General features: G+C 37.0%; 1 protein-coding gene across 1 annotated transcript; it reads left to right on the top strand.

Annotated features, from left to right (window-relative positions):
• Nucleotides 1-1,397: 1,397 nt before the first annotated feature.
• On the top strand, nt 1,398-16,004 carry tfap2d (transcription factor AP-2 delta (activating enhancer binding protein 2 delta)). The gene is made up of 8 exons (XM_007260463.4): nt 1,398-2,138; nt 3,006-3,512; nt 5,893-5,953; nt 8,719-8,884; nt 11,799-11,917; nt 13,388-13,529; nt 14,685-14,798; nt 15,145-16,004. Exons 1-8 carry the CDS (start codon nt 1,752-1,754, stop codon nt 15,362-15,364), a joined length of 1,716 nt encoding a protein of 571 aa, XP_007260525.3. The 5' UTR covers nt 1,398-1,751; the 3' UTR covers nt 15,365-16,004.
• The last annotated feature ends 3,824 nt before the right edge of the window (nt 16,005-19,828 follow it).

Here is a 19,828-nt window from a genome sequence, read left to right as displayed (position 1 = left end):
AGGCAGATATGTGAAATTATTATTATTATTATTATTATTATTATTATTATTAAGGCATAATGCAGACTATGGTAGTAGTATAGTAATAGACCATATCATATTGTGTCTGTGTGTGTGAGAGAGAAAGAGAGAGCGAGAGAGAGAGAGAGAGAGAGAGAGAGAGAGAGAGTGAGAGAGAGAGAGAGAAAAGAAAGAAAAAAAGAAAGAGAGACGTGGGGTAGCAGGCCCCAAACTTAATCGTCATAGGTGGTCCATCAACAGTAGATTAAATAAGCTTCCCTTTCCCTCGCCTTGTTTTGCCAGTGAAATATTAATGCCCTCGAGCACGTCACTTCATGTGTTTGTGAGTGTATGTGTGTTTTCGTCAAGATCCTCCCTTCGCGCGAGAAACCGGCGGCTCGCGGCGCCTCCGTTCATCCTTTTCACGCGCAAGGGCGCGGGCACGGGCTGGACCAGCTCTAATGCGGGTTAAATACCAGGCGCGCGGAGCTTTTAAAAGGACAACACCGCGCTCGAATACACACAACTCCAGCAAACAATTCTAACGCACCATTATGGTGATGTCAGAGCCTGCGATAGACAGGGAAATTAACATGGCTTAGACGTGGTTCGACCAGCTTCTGGTTTTAAATTCTGGCCATAAATTCGAATTAAATCGATCACAATTTTTGTAACATCTATTTATATGCAGGGGCAATACTGGTATAAAAACTTCCAGTCCAAAAAAATAAGCACTATCTATTAAAAACAAGCAACGAACAAATACATATACATTTTTTTCTCGTTTACCTGTGCGGATGAACCCCTTTTTAAAGGTAATATGAGCCCTCGCGTGTTTACTTGACCCAAAGAGCGACTAACGTAACCCTCAAATCCTCCCTCCTTCTTACAGCCAGAGCGCGACGCACTAATCATTCCAAAAAATATCTAAAAGCACGCGAGCACTTCCTGTATGCCGCAGGTGTGTCTAAAAGCCTCGCCGAGATGAAGAGGTAAAACACACACATACACCGAGATATAGAGAAAGATAAAGAGAGAGAGAGAGGGGACATTAAACGCGAATTAAAATCGAATTATAATCCACCGATTGGGTAAAACACAGCACTCAAATTTACGTTAATTAAATCTTTTTTTAAAAAGCGCAATAAAATGCTTAATAAAAATTAAACGTTAATCGAAATCAAATGTAGTCTACATAATCTGTTGTTCAGACAAAGCACCTTCTAACAATTTAAAACGTGTGTTTCTTTAAACGCAACGTCTAATATTGGAATAATCGTTTTTAGCATTAAGGGAAAAAATGCGAAAATTTGGAACTGAAATAAAAACGGTCCTGCAAAAAACACGAGCTTCTGTTTTCGGCTTTTGAGATTCCAAACAGACAAATAAGCCTTATTAAAAACTAAGCTAATACAGTGACACTGCTGTATTTTAGACGACGAATGTTTATTCATGCATTAGAAAAAGGCAAAGCAAGAACGTGTTAAAACGAAACTTACGTCAATTTATTGTTTTAAAAATAAAAACAAAACTCCGAAAAGCAAGGAAAAAACGATTAAAGCCGTGAGGAAAAGAGAGCTTGAAAGAAGAGTGGCAGCACGAAAGAACTCCCCCCCAAAAAACGAACATAAAGAAATGTCCACAAAATTTAAAGGAGGAAGAAAAAAAAGAAAGAAATCATCAAAAAGTGTTGAAAGCGCGCTCGGTTCCTTATTAGGCGAAGATACAATATTTATTCCGTGTCTCCAGGGATGAGGCTCCTCTCTCTATTGTCCTCCCATTCCTCAGTGCTGATGCTTAATTTTCAAAACTTCGATATTACCAAGGGACCTACGACATCAGCCGGAGAAATACCCAGCAAGTACATAACCGGAGCCAGGCAGCGCGCGCTCTGCAGTGGGGAACGCGCTCAGCACCGACTCCGCCGGGCCACTTTTCGTTTTTTACACGTATTATTTTTTTCGGGGGGGAATTTTTTCTCTCTCTCGCTCTGTCTTTTCTCTCTCTCTTTTCCCCCCATTCTTTTGCCTTTACTGTTGGATTTATTTGGACAGCGCGAGGAAACCGGGGTGTGTGTATTTTTATATTGGATCGCGAGAATGTCAGCCACCTTTCCTGGACTGGTTCACGACGCGGAGGTACTGAAACACATTTCCATTTATTTCCTATTTTGCTGGAACAGAATATAGCATTTCTTTATGATAACTAACACCAAACCTACGAGGTGGTATAACTCACGTTATGCTTGTCTTGCAAGCTTACATAGATTCAGAAAAATAGATTTATACACACATATTATTTTCTATTTATTTTAAGCTTGGTTTCTAAGGAGGATGATTTCTCCGTTACAGTGCACGCTCATTTATTTATTTAGTCAATCATTTCATTTCGTTTATTTATTTATTTGGGATGGGGTGGCTGGTGATTACCTGCTGCAATCAAACAGATAAAAACACGTAGATTCTTAACACATAAATAAATAAATAATAACACACCACGCAGGAAATGACAGACAAGTAAAGAGTGTGTGAGGGAGAATGTGGTACTGTGTGTGTGTGCATGAGAGAGAAGGAGAAAGAAGGCAGATAGAAGGGAGAAGCGGATAAAAAAAACCCATGCTGCCACCTCGCTCGCGCGCTTTTACAGCGCCGTTTTTACGCTCTCCCCTCCCGGGCACGGGCGAGATGACACCGCCGTCAGGTAGTTTTTTTCCTCACCTCTTCTTTTTCTAAAGACTCTTTGAGCTCGTGCATGCGTGTGTATGCGCGCGTGCTTGCGTCTGCGTGCGTAAGGATGTGTGTGTGTATGGGTGTGTGTTTGGAGGAAAGGCAGAGTTTCCGGCAAGCTCGCTCACTTTTTTTTAACACTCGCGCGAAAGTGAGTGTGTGAGAGAGATGTTTTCACCGCGTGTGCGCGGACGTAGCTGCGAGCGCTTGTAAATGACATCCCTCATATTTCTCTCTCTCTCTCTCTCTCTGCTTTGCCTTTACCTGTACACCACACAGATACGTCACGACGGATCAAACAGCTACCGCCTGATGCAGCTAGGCTGCCTCGAGTCCGTGGCTAACTCGTCGGTCGCCTACTCCTCGTCGTCCCCGCTCACCTACCCGGCCACCGGGCCAGAGTTTGCCTCCCCCTACTTTCCCGCCAACCATCAGTACACGCCCCTGCACCACCAGTCCTTCCACTACGACTTCCAGCACGGCCACCCGGCCGTCAACCCGGACGCCTACTCGCTGAACTCACTGCATCATTCGCAGCAGTACTACCAGCAGCTACACCACCACGGCGAGCCGGCAGACTTCATCAACCTGCACCACGGAGCGCGCGCGCTCAAGTCCTCGTGCCTGGACGAGCAGCAGCGACGCGAGCTCGGCTGCCTTGACGCCTACAGGCGCCACGACCTGTCGCTGGTCAGCCACGGCTCGCAATACGGCGTCCATACCGAACAGAGGCTGCTGCCCGGGGCGGGGCTGGGGCTGCCCCCGCCTGGGGCCGATGACCTGCAGGTACCCCCTCCCACTACTTCCTCCACCCCTTTCTTACCCAGCCACTCTTTACTGATGTACACAACTGTACACCTAACACACATGTAGGCCTACACACACAGACCTAGGGCATTGTCTGCAAGGCCTCAGAAAAGTCCCTGTCTCGATAGGTGCACCACAAGCATTCAGTTCACCTTAACTGTAATAAACTAGAATATCAGGCCAGCTTAATACACCAAAAAATCTTAACTTAAAATCAGATAACTCCTGCTTATGGGTGATATTTTTTTTAGATATATTTCTGCACTTATAAAAAATACATTTTAAATTTTTAAATAAAAAAGTATACACTGTTCAAACCTGTAAAGTTTTAAACCAGTCTACGCATTTCCAAAATGAATAAGTAATTTTATTGGTCATGATAAGCTTAATTAAGATTAAAATGTATAAAATGCTGCTCAGTTCCATAAAAATAAAAAACACAATGCATTTAGAAAAAATATATTTAAAATTTACAAATAAAAATGTGTAAATCGTTATGTTATTTTTTATTTTATTTTTTTCGTCATTATCAGAAATCCTTCCTATTCGCTGGGTAGATGTATTCCAAAAAAGGGACACATCATTTAAATGAAGTGAACAGACGTTGGCTAAGTGTGTGAAATGCTGTAATACTGTGCGTGTGTCTTGTCCATCTTGTGCCATTGAGAGGTCGGGATAAAGAATAAAGCGCTGTGCAGGCTGCTGTTTCTCTGCTGCGCGCTAAAAGGGCGGATTAAGAAGAGCATACAAAAGGCAAATAAAAGAGCAATCCTCCGCAGTAGAGCACCGTAGTTTATCCAATTTAGGACTTAATGTCAATCAACTGGTGATTTATGCAGAGACATCTGAGCGCAGGCCAAGTTTAACCCGACGAGTTAAAACAGCGGGTTAAGCTGGGCAGAGGCGTTCTTTCAGTCTTTACATTTTTAATACATTAATATTCTGAATAGTCATCAAAACTCACACCAAATGCTAGGTTGTATTTGTGTGTGTGAGAGTGTGTATACGCACCCAATATTAACATCAAATTTATAATATCATTTTTTTTTATTTCATTTGATCGCAATTATTAAATTATGGAAAACGTCACAATTCATAACACACGCTAGAAAACGTCACGCTGCAGTGACGATAAAAGACGATAAAAATGTTAAATGCGTATTTTATGCTATTTTGTCTATAAATGATTTTTTTATGATGTACAGACGCTTACATTTAATTGTTTTTATTACGTTAATACAGTCGCACCTTTTAGACCTCCACCTGAACCCAGAAATATTTCAAACTGTGATGTAGGTTCGCTTTTTTTATTTTTTTCTTAATGCTTGCCGATCATTTTAATTTTAATAATAATTTAAAATCAGATTAATCAGTTTTATAATAACATTTTTTAGCATTAGAATTACAGTGGGAATTAACGTCACCTGTTTCTGAACCAAAGTTTTCTAAAAAAAAAATGAAATAAAATTTGACAAAATAACGAAAAACGTAAAACAAGGTAAACAGCGTGAGAAAAGAATGAAGAGAAACAAATACGTGCAAACATACTTGCTAAATAAACAATAAACAGCTACATAACACAGAAAAATTGGAAGATTACCGAATAATTAAAAGAAATATAGAAAAAAAGAAAATACATGAGTTCAGAAAATACAGAAGATGAAGTAAAATGCAACACGAAAAGTCGCGTGAGAAGGGTTTTCTCTTTCTCTCTCTCTCTCTCTTTCTCGCTCTCTTTGAGCAGATTAAACAGATTTGGTCGGGACACAAAGCCTCCTCTTCACCTTCTGTAATTTATGCCCGGATGGCCGTGCGCGGGGGGGATTGATCTGATAATCACTTTAACCGCGCGTCGAAAGGGCCAGAGAGAAAGAAAAGAAAAGAAAAAATAGAGCAGGAGTTTGTTAAAATAGGCTTTACACAACCACCTTTTCAGCAGCGCCGCGCGTGTGCCCCTGTGTGTCTGTGTGCGAGCGTGTCTGTGGCTCGTGAGGAGGATTAACACTCTTTCTTTCGCTGAAATCCCATTTCCTTCTTCTTGATGACATCACTGATAAGAGATAACAAATTAATAATAACAGCAGCAACAACATTGCTAAAATATAATAATAATAATAATTATAATAATAATAATAATAAATAGGATATTATTATTATTATTATTATTATTATTATTATTATTATTATTATTATTATTATTATTATTATTATTATTATTATAAGCAGTAGTAGTAGCATTCATTATTATTTATTTTTATTGTTGTTTTCACTCATCATCTTTCACATTGCTTAAGATCTCTGTCACTCTCTCTTTTTAAATATAGTATCTGTCTCTTTCTCTATCCCTGTGTGTTTATAGGGTTCCGTGGACGCGCAGTGCGGGCTCATGTTGAATGGCCAAGGCGGAGTGATCCGGAGAGGTAAGTGAATTTTGTCATACCTTAAAGACACTCACACACACACACACATCCACTGCAACTTTTTCATTAGAAATATGACTGTCCACATTCTTTAGTAGATATTCTAGAATCTACTACGACTGACTGTAGTTAGATTTTATACTTGGTTTAGTTCACGATTTTGTTTGATTTTTTTGTTTGAGTTATATTTGGGTTTAGACGTATTTTAGTTGAATTTTGCATTTTGCTGTGTTGAAGGTGCAGGTGCACGTGTTCTTACACTGAGTTTAATTTAGTATGAGTTTTAAATTAGTTACGCTTGGGTTAACTTTTAGTTTGAGCTGAAATTAGTTTAAATGGTATTGGGTTTTTAAGTTTAGTTTGGTTAGGATTTGGATACGGTTTAGAATTTAAGTGCATTTTTTCGTAATTAAAATATACAATTATTTGTATTTAGTTACAATTTCTTTTGAGCCGTAAAAACAAATTAATATAACAAATTAATTTATATAAATGTACCATATTATTTCTAACACTTTAAAGACATGTATGTAATAAAATTATACATTATGTTATAATAATATATTTCTTTAAAGTGTTTGATGGAAAATAATAAGCTTTATTTATATACACTTGTTATATTAATAATTGCATTTTAATTAAAATACGGTTTCAGTTCTGTCTTTCTTTTTTTTCGGTTGTTGTTACATTATTAAAAGCTGTGTGTGCGTGATGCTAATGGGCGTATGTGTGTGTTTGTCTGTCTGTGCACTTTTTTTTGCCATCAAGCGCGTCTCGGCCTCTTAATTTTTAATCGTCTCCGTCCTAACGTGCAGTGTGTGTGTGTGTTGTGATTTTCTGAGCGTGCGCGATTTATTTATTTATATTTTATTTTTATTTTCTTTTTCTTTTTTTATTTTGTATTATTATTATTTTCGCCGCGAGCTCTGCCGTTCGCGCCATCAGATCCAATAATCTTTGCTTTAGCTCGAGCTCCCGTATCGATAGCTTCTCTCGCCTCGGGCGGCCGCTTTGATATGCTAATGCGGCGCGGGTCCAAAAAATTCAGCGGAGATCATATTAATGCTGTTCACACTAAATCGCAGCTCGCCCTGAATATTCACACCAGCCCGCGCCGCTTTATTATTCTTCTCCGTTTATTTATTTATTTATTTATTTTTGCATTTTATTGGTAAAGCAACGAGTGTGTCTGTGTTTCTGACCATGACTATCACTCTCAGCTTTCAGTGATATTCTGATCACCATTAACCCTTCCTTAGCACGCTTACTGTGCGTGAACGCAGGTCACGTGTGTGTGTGTGCGCCTGTGTTGCTTTCTTGTGTCCATGAGTGCATGCGCGTCTGTGCGCGCGCGCGACAGAGAACTCTTCTGCCTTGGCGCGCGCCATAGACATCACCACCACCACTACTACTACTTCATTTGAAACAGAAGCAGAATGACATTTGGCCTATGTCTCTTTCTCTATCTCTCTTTCTATCTCTCTCACTCTCTCTCTCTCCTTTTTTTCTTTAATTTTCGTGGCAAACTCGTAAAAAAGCTCTTGATTCGCTTTGTGATCGCTCGCGCTGCGCCTCGGGCTACTGCCGCGCGCTTAAATACCGCTATCGCCTCTGGGCCCGGCGCGCGCGACCAGACTACCGGCAATAGCTCTTTTTCAATCGCCCTTGGCAACATAAAATACAAACTACTTTGAATCAAAACATTTTTTGGCGGGGAATTAATGTGATGTGAACTTGCATGCTAGGATATATCTTAGGTTTGTCAGACCGTTTCACACGGACTGACACGGAGCCGAGGCAGGTGAGAGACCCTGTAGCCAGAGAAGTCCTTCAGGAACACACGCGCGCGCACACACACACACGCACGCACGCACGCACACACACACACACGCACGCACGCACGCACACACACACACACACACACACACACACACACACACACACACACACACACAACCCGTCCATTCCTCTTCAAATCCACCTGACCCTGTGTGAGCATGAGCATCTGCAGATGTGGCCAGATGTTTAATCTGAAATTGATACAGGTGATCACTGGTCTTTAGAGTAGAGTCAATGCTGACCTGAGGCAAGCTGTGTGTTTGTGTAGAAACTGGCACCACTTGCTTGAGCTAACTGTAACATAATGTGTGAGGTCATACTCTTCACATGAACGCATTCTCATCTGTTGCACCTCAAAGCATCTGAATGTGCGGAAAAAAAGACTTATCATATGTGCTTCACCTTTGTAACTTAAGAATTATTTAGAGTCTTAAAAAGGATTGCGCCAAAGTAACGTTTTCTATTTGTGCATTTGTATGGAGGAAATGTATTTATCTGAGAATGTGTATTTCTGTGTAAAAATGTGTTAACAAAGGTTTTATGTGTAATGAACAGGACAATTACAGGACAAAAACAGTGTTTTTTTTTTACAGGATGGGCAAAGATCTTTATTTATAAAGACACATTCAGTTCAGCTTCAGAAGGATTATTAATAATTTGATTAAGTGGATCAGGTGTATTTCAAAAAATAATCTCATGTGAAAACAAGCAGTTTCACTGGATTTCTATACATTGAATGTTTTGATTAAAAAAAATAAAAATAAATCCAAATTATTTTAGAAACATAAAATATACCTCAGTCCTGATCCACCCTTTACACTGTGTGGAAATCTAGTGTCCTACACAGAGCACATCTGGATGCTATCAGTTATTCCTCAGTCATGCTGATCTTTGTTTATTCATGTTGTTGTTGTTGTTGTTTGCAGGTGGGACGTGTGTAGTGAATCCTACAGATCTTTTTTGCTCTGTGCCGGGCCGCCTCTCTCTCCTCAGCTCTACCTCTAAATATAAAGTCACCATCGCTGAAGTCAAACGCCGCCTCTCTCCTCCAGAGTGTCTAAATGCCTCACTGCTGGGGGGCATCTTAAGGAGGTAAGAAGCACGTAAAGAGAGAAGCACAATTTTTTTGTTATTGCTGTCAGGAGTTGGGGTTGTAAATGGTAAATGGTCTAAAAATGACAGGAAATAAAAGGTAGCAAGAGTTTGTTTGTTCCAAGTCATTGTTTTATTTTTTACATGGTCCATTTATCAGTTAATTTAGTGTGAAATATGCATGTATGGATATGTACATATATGTAATAATGAAGTAACCCCAGATAGGCATTTGATATTGGGCTTTGTCACTTGCGTACCACGAATGCATCATAAAAGGAATTATCGCCTACAGTGGACTGTGCAATGGGTGGTAATGATCGTGACTGGTGGTACATGGCTAAAACTAATGTGAGCAGACAAGAAACTTTGGTAGAAATCACAGCCATTGTTTTTTTATACATTATGTATCTTATTACTGGCTCAGATACATATAAAATTATTATAAATAGCTATTTAAACAGAAATTTAATTAGACTCAAAAAATATTATTCAGGCTTACTGCAAGTCTCAAAGTATGAACTTTTGGATGGTTCTTAAGTATTACTTCAGTGCAGTGTTTCTCAATCCTAGTTCTGGAGTGCCCCGGCCCTGTGCCATTTCCCCTTTATTGCTGTTCCTACTCCCAACACATCTGATTTAACCAATCAGCTCATAAACATCTCTTACAGTACAAATCTCACAGTAAAAGCAGGAAAAGCTCTAAAATGTGCAGGACAAGGTGGCACCAGGACCAGAATGTAGAAACATTGTATTAATCTGTTCATTTTGACCTATAAGCACAATAATGGAGCATAAATATTTCACAGCTCTATAGCTTCTCTCAAACACAGCAGGACTGCTTTTAGAGACGCAGGACTTTCTCCTCTCTACACTGTATTAACTCCTCATTGTTGTTGCGATTCCGTTTTGAACTGAAGCAAATGGTTTGTGTAAGCGAGATGCTGGATGAAAACTTTGGTCATTACATTTAATTAATCTTCAACAACTTCTTAAAAAAAGAGGAGCAGATAGACAAAGGTAAGAACACAGTCAGAGCTACAGAGAGAGAGAGAGAGAGAGAGAGAGAGAGAGAGAAAGGAAGGAAGAGGGAGGAAATTGGTGTGAACAAGCTCTGGACACTTGATCTGGAGATAAAGAAGAAAGAGAGGGGAGGGAAAAGAGAGCGGGCAGGAAAAATAGAGAGAGAGTGAGGGAAAGAGGAAGAGATGGAGAGAGCAGAGGAGCCAAAGGTTCCATTATTGATGAGGACGAGGGGGAGAGAGAGAGAGACAGAGAGAGATGGAAAGAGAGGAAGGGAGAGACAGAAATGAGGGCAGAGTCGAGGAGGGAAGTTGGGTGGGAATGAAGATGGCACAAACACACATATACAGAGTGAACATACTCTGCAGGGAGAGGGCAAGAGAGACACTGAAAGCTAGAGAGAAAGAGAGAGAGAGAGAGCAAAGAGAATGGGAGTGAGTAAAGAGATGTGAGGGAGCAACAGCCAAAGCAAGGGAGAGACAAAGCGACAGAGAGAGAGAGAGAGAGAGAGAGAGAAAGAGAGAGAGAGAGATTGTGCTAAACTGTGCATCCACAGAAAGAGTTTGTTTTATTTTACTAAAGGGCAGCGTTGTAAATACAAACAGACATAAATCTTAATATTAATATTACTTTATATATATATTTTTATAATATTAGTTATCAGGCTTTAAGCAGCTATCTCATACTGTTTGGTGCTATACAGAATGGTTATCTATAGAATCAAAATGTGTTGTTTTTGCGGTCAGGAGGTGAGGTTGTAAATGGTCTAAAAATGAAAGCAAAAAAAGGTAGAAAGTGTCATTGTTTAAATTGGTCCATTTATTAGTCAGTTTACATCTACAAAATGTTTTCCACCAATGTAAAGATCACTTTAACCAAGTAAAAACCATTGAACCTTGAAAAGTAAATAGTTTGTTGTTATTATTCCTTATAGAAACTTTGCCTTTGAACTGTTTGTTTAAACACTATATGGGGTGAAATGACATTGGATTGGAACAACAAGCACCTGTTGAAAATAACTCTGTATATATTTATATAGAATGATGTGAGAGGTTTGTATGTTGCCCTTCAGTGTTGCCAAAGTAGCAGACATTAAAGGTTGTAACAGCTTTGTTAGGATGAACAAAATCTGTATACGTAAACTCATCACTCAAAAATACATGTACCATACAAATTCTTAAAACACAAAGCAATCTGTAAGTGTGAAGAACCTTCACGTCATTTAAAGGTCCCATAGGGAACAGTTTCTTTAGTTTCTTTTGTTTAAATAGTTATTTTTCAGAATGAAGAAACCTCTCTCGCTATATGTATATAGCATCAAAATAACATTTCTATTATACATCATTATATGTTTATATATAACATACCATGCAGAACACTTAATTCTTAAAATGCGAAAAGTTATCACAAAAGTAAAAAAAAATCTCACATAAATATGAATACAAATTTTTGCCCATTCATTTTTTAAAAACAATTTTTAGATAATTACTGCTCTTCTCCATCGTCACCAGTGTCTCCAGCAGCATGACTCTTTTAAACTGAAAATCAGTTTTTTACACAAGCGGAAACATTTTTGGGAATTTTTTTTTGCAATCCTTCCAAGAGGTGGAATAAAATATTATTTGAAAAAACAACATTTTAAAATGTATTCCATTACATAGCAATCAACAGTTGCACGCTTTTTGACCTTTAATTTCGTTTCATTTTTACAGTAAATAAAACGTGTGCAATGTACACTCTAGTTGAAATGTAATGCATTTTTCAAAGTTTAAAAAGCCTTATTTAGTACATATAATTTTTATTGTTCATAAAAATCTATTTTTCTCTCTTTCTCTTTCTCTTTCTCTCTCTCTCTCCCTCTCTCTCTCTCTCTATCTCTATGTCTATCTAGAGCAAAGTCTAAGAATGGCGGTCGGTGCCTTAGAGAGAAGTTGGACAGGTTGGGACTCAATCTCCCAGCAGGCCGCAGAAAAGCTGCTAATGTCACCCTGCTAACCTCTTTAGTGGAAGGTAAGGCACATTCAGTTCACCTGAAAATGTGTGTTTTTCAATGTTATTCATGTGCTTTATTGGTGTTTCTTGGCATTAAATTGCCTCTTTTGGGCTCTTGAGCAAGGCACTTAACTTCTTGTATAATCGAAATAAAAGTACTTAACAATGTAAGTACTATAAGGCAATGTAACTGTGTAAATGTGTTTCATATGAACACAATACCAACACTACTCTATGCAGCTGAATCACTCTTCAGATTTGTAAAAAGTACAGAATTAAAGTAGCCATTCTATCTTTGATGCACTGCTGCTGATGTAAGGATGATGCTTTAGTTGTACATTTCTTAATCTGAGCTAATCTTTTATTTTAGACACATTTTGAATTTTTATTCCTAGTTATTAGTAAGATCTTCTAGAGTTGCGTGGGTGCTGACAGCTGTAAGAGGAAAAAGATTTTTTTTAAGATGCATCATGGAATAATTGCATTTAAGTGTTATTTGGTGCTGGTCTTTGTGGTCATGGCTGTTGTGGTTATGATTTTATGACAGATATATTTTATAGAACTTTAAACACAGCATTCGATAGTATTTTGTATGATTTTTACTTCTCTTATGTCAATACTCTTACTTAAGGTGGTAGCATTAAAATTAACATGTAACATGTACAATCTGTTCAATGCCATCTTACAAGTGTGTTAAGAGGAATGAACTCATAAGGCCATCCATTATTACCTATATGTAATAATTAAATATTCATTATTTTAACACAATCAGTGAATTAAAGAAAATCTTTCCATGAAAATATAGTATAGTATAGTTTATATATTATATTTATTGATTCATATATACATAGCTGTAATAAAAATACATAAATGGATTATCACACGGCACGTGACACAAACAAAACAGCTTAAGAATATGTGTGATTTATATATAATATGTATATTTTGCATGAATAATGAATACAGAATTTAATCCATTTCATAGTTTAAAAAAAACAAATGTAATCTACCAGGCCAATTAAAAAAACTTTAAATAAGTAAGAACAGTATTTTCTAACTGCAATAATGATAAGATAAGATAAGATAGCCTTTTATTTTTCCACTCGGAGAAATTTGCATTGTTACAGCAGCATAAGCAATAGAAGAAAAAGTGCAAAGAGTATAAAAAAAGATACATGGACAGGTCAACAAAAGTAGATACACATCTGTTATCTAAACAAAATAAATAAAAAATCTACAAATTTAAATAGTTTAAAAATAGAAAAAGAAATACTAGATATGTGACAATTACCAAGTTTGCATTGATGAGAAAAACAGATTGCACATATCCCAGGTATTACTGATATTACTGATGACAAGTACTGATATTGCACATAAAAAGATGATACGGGTATTGATTTTATACATAAGGACAGCATACATGAATGATTTAACTGAGCTATAACGGATGAGCATAGTGTTGAACTGCTCTTTTTCTCTATTGTTCAGGTGAGGCGCTTCATCTGGCCCGGGACTTTGGTTACACCTGTGAGACGGAGTTTCCCACTAAAGCGGTGGGAGAACACTTGGCACGACAGCACACAGAACCCAAGGAACAGAACGCCCGTAAGAAAATGGTGCTGGCCACTAAGTAAGTGCATAAATACAGCTTAAAATGCAGTTTTGTTATAATTTTCGCTTCTGTTAATTTAGCCATTACTAAATCTTCTGGTGGATGGTGTGACATAGTGGGTCACCACCTCTGGTAGTCTTCTGTTTAGATCTGTGGTGGAATGAACATATCATGCTATGTTAGTTATTAAATGAAAGTGATTGGACAAGATCCTTAATGCTTCATTAATTGCAACGAAACAGAAGAACACTTGGCTCCCTTGTTTTAATCAGTTGCTCCCAGTCTTTAAACACCAGAGCACACTGAAAAACTGAGGTACGATATAAGTACTTTCTGGTATTCAAAGGTAAACTTTTCAAAATGTATACTCTTAAAGGTATAAAATTGTTTTTTTACGAGGTCAAGTATGTTCCTCCTGAAGTTCAAAGTCTTTCCTAACAACAAGAAGTACAGATTTGTAACGTCTAACCAGCAAAAAGCTACATTCAGCATTCTGTATCACTGTACAAATAAACAAAATATATTTTAATTATACATTTTTAATTTGAATGCCAGACAATTGTGGATCATCCAAGTTCTTGATACATATTAATGTTTATAATCTTTATATTTTTTACTGATACTCATAAAAAAATGTCTTTCACTGAAAGGTACTTTATTGTACCTCAATATAAGTTACAGCCCCAGCGACAAGCTTTGTACTCTTTTAAATACAAATCTGTACTTGTGGTAGTGAATCAAACTTGTGCCTCAAGATTTGTAGATGCGCTGATAAAATTCTTTAGAGGATTCTTTAGAAAATGTTTCTAAATGTACAGAAACCCTTCTGCAGATGGTCATTTAAAGCATTAAAGCATCTGTAGATAAATGTGCAGCAGCAAAAAAGGGTTTTCGCCATTGTTACAAAGTAAATAAATGTTAAGCCTTTTTGCTTAGAAAGTAGAAACATAGTGTAGAAACCCTGCTGTGCACACTGTTATTTAAAACCCATTTCTATCAGCTTTGAACATTTCTAAATCTATGCAACCTTTTCTACTAAGGTTCTAGATAATAATAAATCCAGACAATTTCCAGGAAACCACCTCTGCTGTTCTAACATATATATTTTGACACTACTGTTCTTTTATGTGTTTAATAAAACATGTTTGTTTGTGTGTGTGTGTTCGTGTGCAGGCAGATCTGTAAGGAGTTCCAGGACTTGTTAAGTCAGGATCGTTCCCCACTGGGTTCCTCGAGGCCAACGCCAATACTGGACTTAGACATTCAGAGACATCTAACACATTTTAGGTATTAACACACTTACACTGAGTAAATACGCAGTAATGCCTTTCAATATGTCTAACTAAGCTCACAAATAGGCACTGTTTAAAACAAAACCTGGTATCTCCATATATATATATATATATATATATATATATATATATATATATATATATATATATATATATAGAATATATATATGTAGAAGTAGAAGCTTAAAACACTCCATTTATGCTAGTCATTTCATTGATCCATTTTTTATGATTTCTTTTTTTTTTCAAGGTTCAGTTCCAATTGCCACAAAAAAAGTTACTATGCTGTTGACATACACAAGCATCTTCTAAAATACATCCTTTTTCATCTTTTCTTACAGTCTTATCACGCATGGTTTCGGCACACCAGCGATCTGTGCAGCTCTCAGCACCTTTCAGACAATTCTGAGTGAAATGCTGAACTACCTGGAGAAACATTCGGCCAATAAAAGCACAGGAACACCTGACGGTAGCCATATCAACTCCAACTCTGAAAAAACGGCACTCCGCAAAACTGCTGAAACGCCAACAAAAGACGGGAAAATGGAGAAAACAGAATGACTGCATCCTTCTTAGCAACAAAGGACCACTGCTGAATCACTTCCTGATTTAAGCCCTGATGGGCAGGCCTTGTTCAGGGCGTGGCTGGTATAGGGTGGGTTTTTTTCTTTTCCTGCCTTTTTGAAAAATTTATTTAACCATCACTATTTATTTATTTCCAGTCATCGAGTCCTAATCCAGTGTCTATTTAAACCAAGCAATTAACATTATCTTTCCAGTCAACCACGCGCAATGTATTTCCACTTTTTTGTAAGTTATCAGAGAGGGTATTTTGTTTATTAAAGTTTGTCATTTCTTTAATAGTGGAATTAATGAATTGAAAATGTAATATCTTTTCCTGAAAGATGCACATTCCATTTTTTTTGCCAAGGCCTAATTTCAGGTCACTTTAAAAACTGTAAAATAAATTCTGGTGACTCTCTTTGTTGCCATCAGTAAACTGTATATTGTGCATGTTGAAGTTTGTACACTGCTCAAACCTGACATTCCTCACTACAGCTTCAGAACACGACATCTCAACCGCATTTGTAAAGAAGTTATATATAAATATATAAATGACAACTTTTTCTTGTAGGTTTTGAACTACATATATGAAATATCCCTACATGCAAACTACTCGTGTTCAATAAAGCATATTGCTCAAAGTCTTATATTAAACAAGTGTGTTGCTGTTGAATTGCTTTGTATATTTCTATACTTGAACTTTTCATGCAGAAGATCAATAGGATTTGCATTTTATAGCTGTCCAAAAAATGCAGAGATTGTTTGAGATTATTTGAGATTACTAGAAGTCCCTTTACATTTTAATGATTTAAATGGAGCAGTAGCAATTCTCCAAAATCACAAATCATCTAATTCTATTGCATGGTAAAAACCTCTCTTTTGCCACTCTTATAAAGTTCATTTTATGTTTGTTTGAACTTTTTTCAATTTGTTTTTTACAAATTTCTAATATTACACTAATTTAAACAAACATTTTTTTTTCAATACTTTCAAAATCTATATAAAATAGTCTTTATAATATGTAATCAGTAAGGAACTTGATCATTCATAGATAGCCACAGGCTGACTTTGGGTCAAAACAGTGATTTGCCCCCTCAGTAACAGGTATAGAAGCCTGCCTGAGCTGGAATATTCTGGCTGAAGCACGTCTTTTTTTCTGTAGGGCTCAGATAACGGCAGTAACACACCTGTCACCTGTCTTCTCACCTGTCATCCTGCTCACCCCCCACTCACCCTGCTCTTACCTCACTGTGTTTCATTCACGCTTACCTCTCTGACAGGATTTACACTCCTGTCATGGTGACTGGGTTTAATGCGTTTTCTCTTCACAATCCAAATGTACTGACTGGCTTTGCTGACCAGATTTACTATCTCGGAATTCTGTCATTTTATACCAACTAAAACTGTGTTTCTACTGTGCTGTTAGGGTGTATATTTAAAGTTCGGAATCTGCTCTAGAAAAACAAAAAGCAAAACCAAAATCATTGAAGAGTTATTTATTTCTCTAAAGGACCTTTCAGTTGATAGTACTTTAAAATACCATTTTTGTAAATGAAGTGTGTGAGTCATAATTGTAAATTCAAGGTAAAAGTCATGTCAGAGCATATAAATGGACAAATAAATTAAGTTATATTTGCCTATAGGGTAATTTTTCAATTAACACTCTAAACAAGCAACAGCCAATTTTGTACAGTGTACATTTAGCCAAAAACAACATCCATCTGGAGGATTAAGCAGGACAGACAGCAAATCAATATCTGGGCAAATGTAAACACATCAGGACAATTTAGAGCCAAAACATTACTATATCTCCATGATTTTGGACTGTGGAAGGAAACTGCAGTCCTGAGAGGAAATTCCACACAGATAGGGACTTGAACCAAAAACCCCAGTGCTGACAGATGAACTCTCTAACCACAAAGTGTAAGAGTTGTGTAAGAGTTTACCACAAAAAGTTAATATGCATTCTTTAAAATATAGGTAAAAGAAAAAACTAATAAAGAAGAGTAATGCGATTAAAGAATAACTTTTAGTTTTATGTAGAACCATGCCTGTGAAAGACTCACACATCTTATTAACAAACATGCTACATTGGCATGATATGAAAAAAAAAACATAATAAATAATGTGCATAGAACATATGAAGAATTTTACTTTTCTCTATTAGGAAGAAAGAGAGGGACTTTTCTTTCTTAGAAGTGTATTTTTCTTCATGGTTATGTATTTACTGACAAAATTTACAAGCCTTCTTTATAATAATTCTTGAGAAACTCAAGCTTACTCACAAAACCATAATCACTGATTAGTTTTGCCAGATTTTTCAGTAATATATCACTTCGCTGACATAAGTGACTAAGGAATATCATAACTTTTTGATAAACTACAAAGAACTAATTGTATGATCAGGTCCAGTGATAAAGCTTACAGAACTATTAGTTTTTTATAGGAGTTTTTACAAACTTTGCAGAACTACTTTACTAAAATTGTTTACTGACAAGCTTTACAGAATTATTAATTATTAATTATTGTGGTTTTAACGACATTTTATAGAACTACTTTACTTATAGCGTTAAAAAACTATATACAGTATACTGGACAGAATAAAATGTCTGAGAATGGTCAAATAATCTTTATTGGCTGCAGATTTTTTGGGTTTAATATTCCATGTAGATAAATAATTGCAGCACTATTACTGATGATGATGAAGATGATGATATGCATGTCAATTTAAAATATCTACTCACTTAATGCATCACACAAGAGCTAAATCAATACATATAAAATAGAGAATGCTGACGGCTGTATCTATAGCAGAGAATGATCCATATTAAATCCGTGTTATAAGTGCATGGATTCAAAGACGCGTCACGGAAAGCAGTTGTCTGCGTTATAAACCTCAATCTAGTTAGGTTACCTGAGCTACTTCAAAGTCCAAGAAACTCTTATTGACCCACGCGCCTCGGCTAAAACCATAAGAATATGTATGCTATACCTTACAAAATCCATATGTGTATTGATTAGCTGGTTGGATACTTGTCTTGATGCTGCTCTACATACATAAAGCCAAATAAATGATGTATTGCGTCAATATCAAATCCGTGACAGAATCCTAATGTCTGGGTTTGTTAATTATCAACACGGAATTAGACGTTAGATGTTAGATGTGGCACAAAAGGCCAGATGAATGTTATTAACTTATCCTCATGCAGTGCTTTGGAGTTTGGAGGAGTAACTGAAAACTGTTTTTCGTGCTAGTCTGCTTCAAACACTCCTTTTGAGCGTTTTTATCTAGTCTACATAAACGCCTTATATGGACTAATGTGGTCGTTTGTTACTTTGTTAATTGTTGTGGTTAAAAAAAAAGAATAAAAATCGTTCATGTTTGTGCTTCGTTGTACTTCTTTTTTGGTGTAAAATTCAAGATATACGTAAAAAGAGGCATCAGAGGAAAAGAGGAAATCAGTGGTAAAGTATAAAGCTGAGATCGTTAAACCACAGTGAAGATTTTTATGTTACTCAGGCGCCATCTGCAGGTTAAACTGTGTATTGACTGTGAAGAGATTTCCTATTGTAGTGGGTCCAGTTATAAATCGTTGAATTAAGTAACAAAGCGTGAAATGTAAAGAAGGACGTTAGACGTTAGAGGGAACAGTACAGCACAGACTGAGCTATGGGATTGTTTTTTTTTTATGTTTATATTTTTTATACACATTTTTTTCATATATTTCACATAGCTGTAAAAGCATGTTTATATGTTTGTTTTTTATATTTGTGTCATGTGTGTGTGTGTGTCTGTCTGTGTGTGTGTCTGTGTGTGTGTGTGTGATTGTGTTGAATTCAAATCAAAGCCTCCTGTGCAGAATGAGCCTACTTTCTCTCAAACTGTTACGACATCTGTCATGGCCTCTAGATATGCCCTGAGGAATGAATGAGTGTGGTTTGTAAGTGTGTGTGTGTGTGTGTGTGTGTCTGGCTCTATCTGTAGAGCAGAAGGACTGTTGAAACATTCATCACTTATTCTTTTCAACCATCTTTAAGTCAAGAAGTGTCTTAATGGCCAATGGAACAGATCCTCATAAGCAACAGAAATCTGAAACTGGGTCAAACTTAATCAGCTCCAGTTCTCTCAGAGCACACTAACGAACCTTTCAGCCAGCGTCTCTTCAGAAGCTGGTCTTTCCCTCCACCCTTGCACAAAACAATGGGTTTAACAGAAGTATTTTGTTGCTGTCAAAAGAAACTGTTATTTCTCAAAAAAAAGAAAAAAAAGAAACAGTATAGGAGATTTAAATGTGCATTAACATAACACATACTTGCAATCTTGCTATTTCTAATGGTTCATATATCTTGGAACACTGATTTTGGGGTTCAGATATGGGAAAGAAAAGGAGCAGGTAGTGATGGAACTGCAACAGTTTGTCTGGCGAAATGTATTTTTTGTCTTTCGAATTTTAAAATACT

This window comes from Astyanax mexicanus, chromosome 1 (assembly GCF_023375975.1).
Source record: "Astyanax mexicanus isolate ESR-SI-001 chromosome 1, AstMex3_surface, whole genome shotgun sequence".
Classification (NCBI taxonomy): Eukaryota; Metazoa; Chordata; class Actinopteri; order Characiformes; family Acestrorhamphidae; genus Astyanax; species Astyanax mexicanus.
The sequence above is the reverse complement of the archived record's forward strand: the minus strand, read 5'-3'. Positions and strand labels throughout refer to the sequence as shown.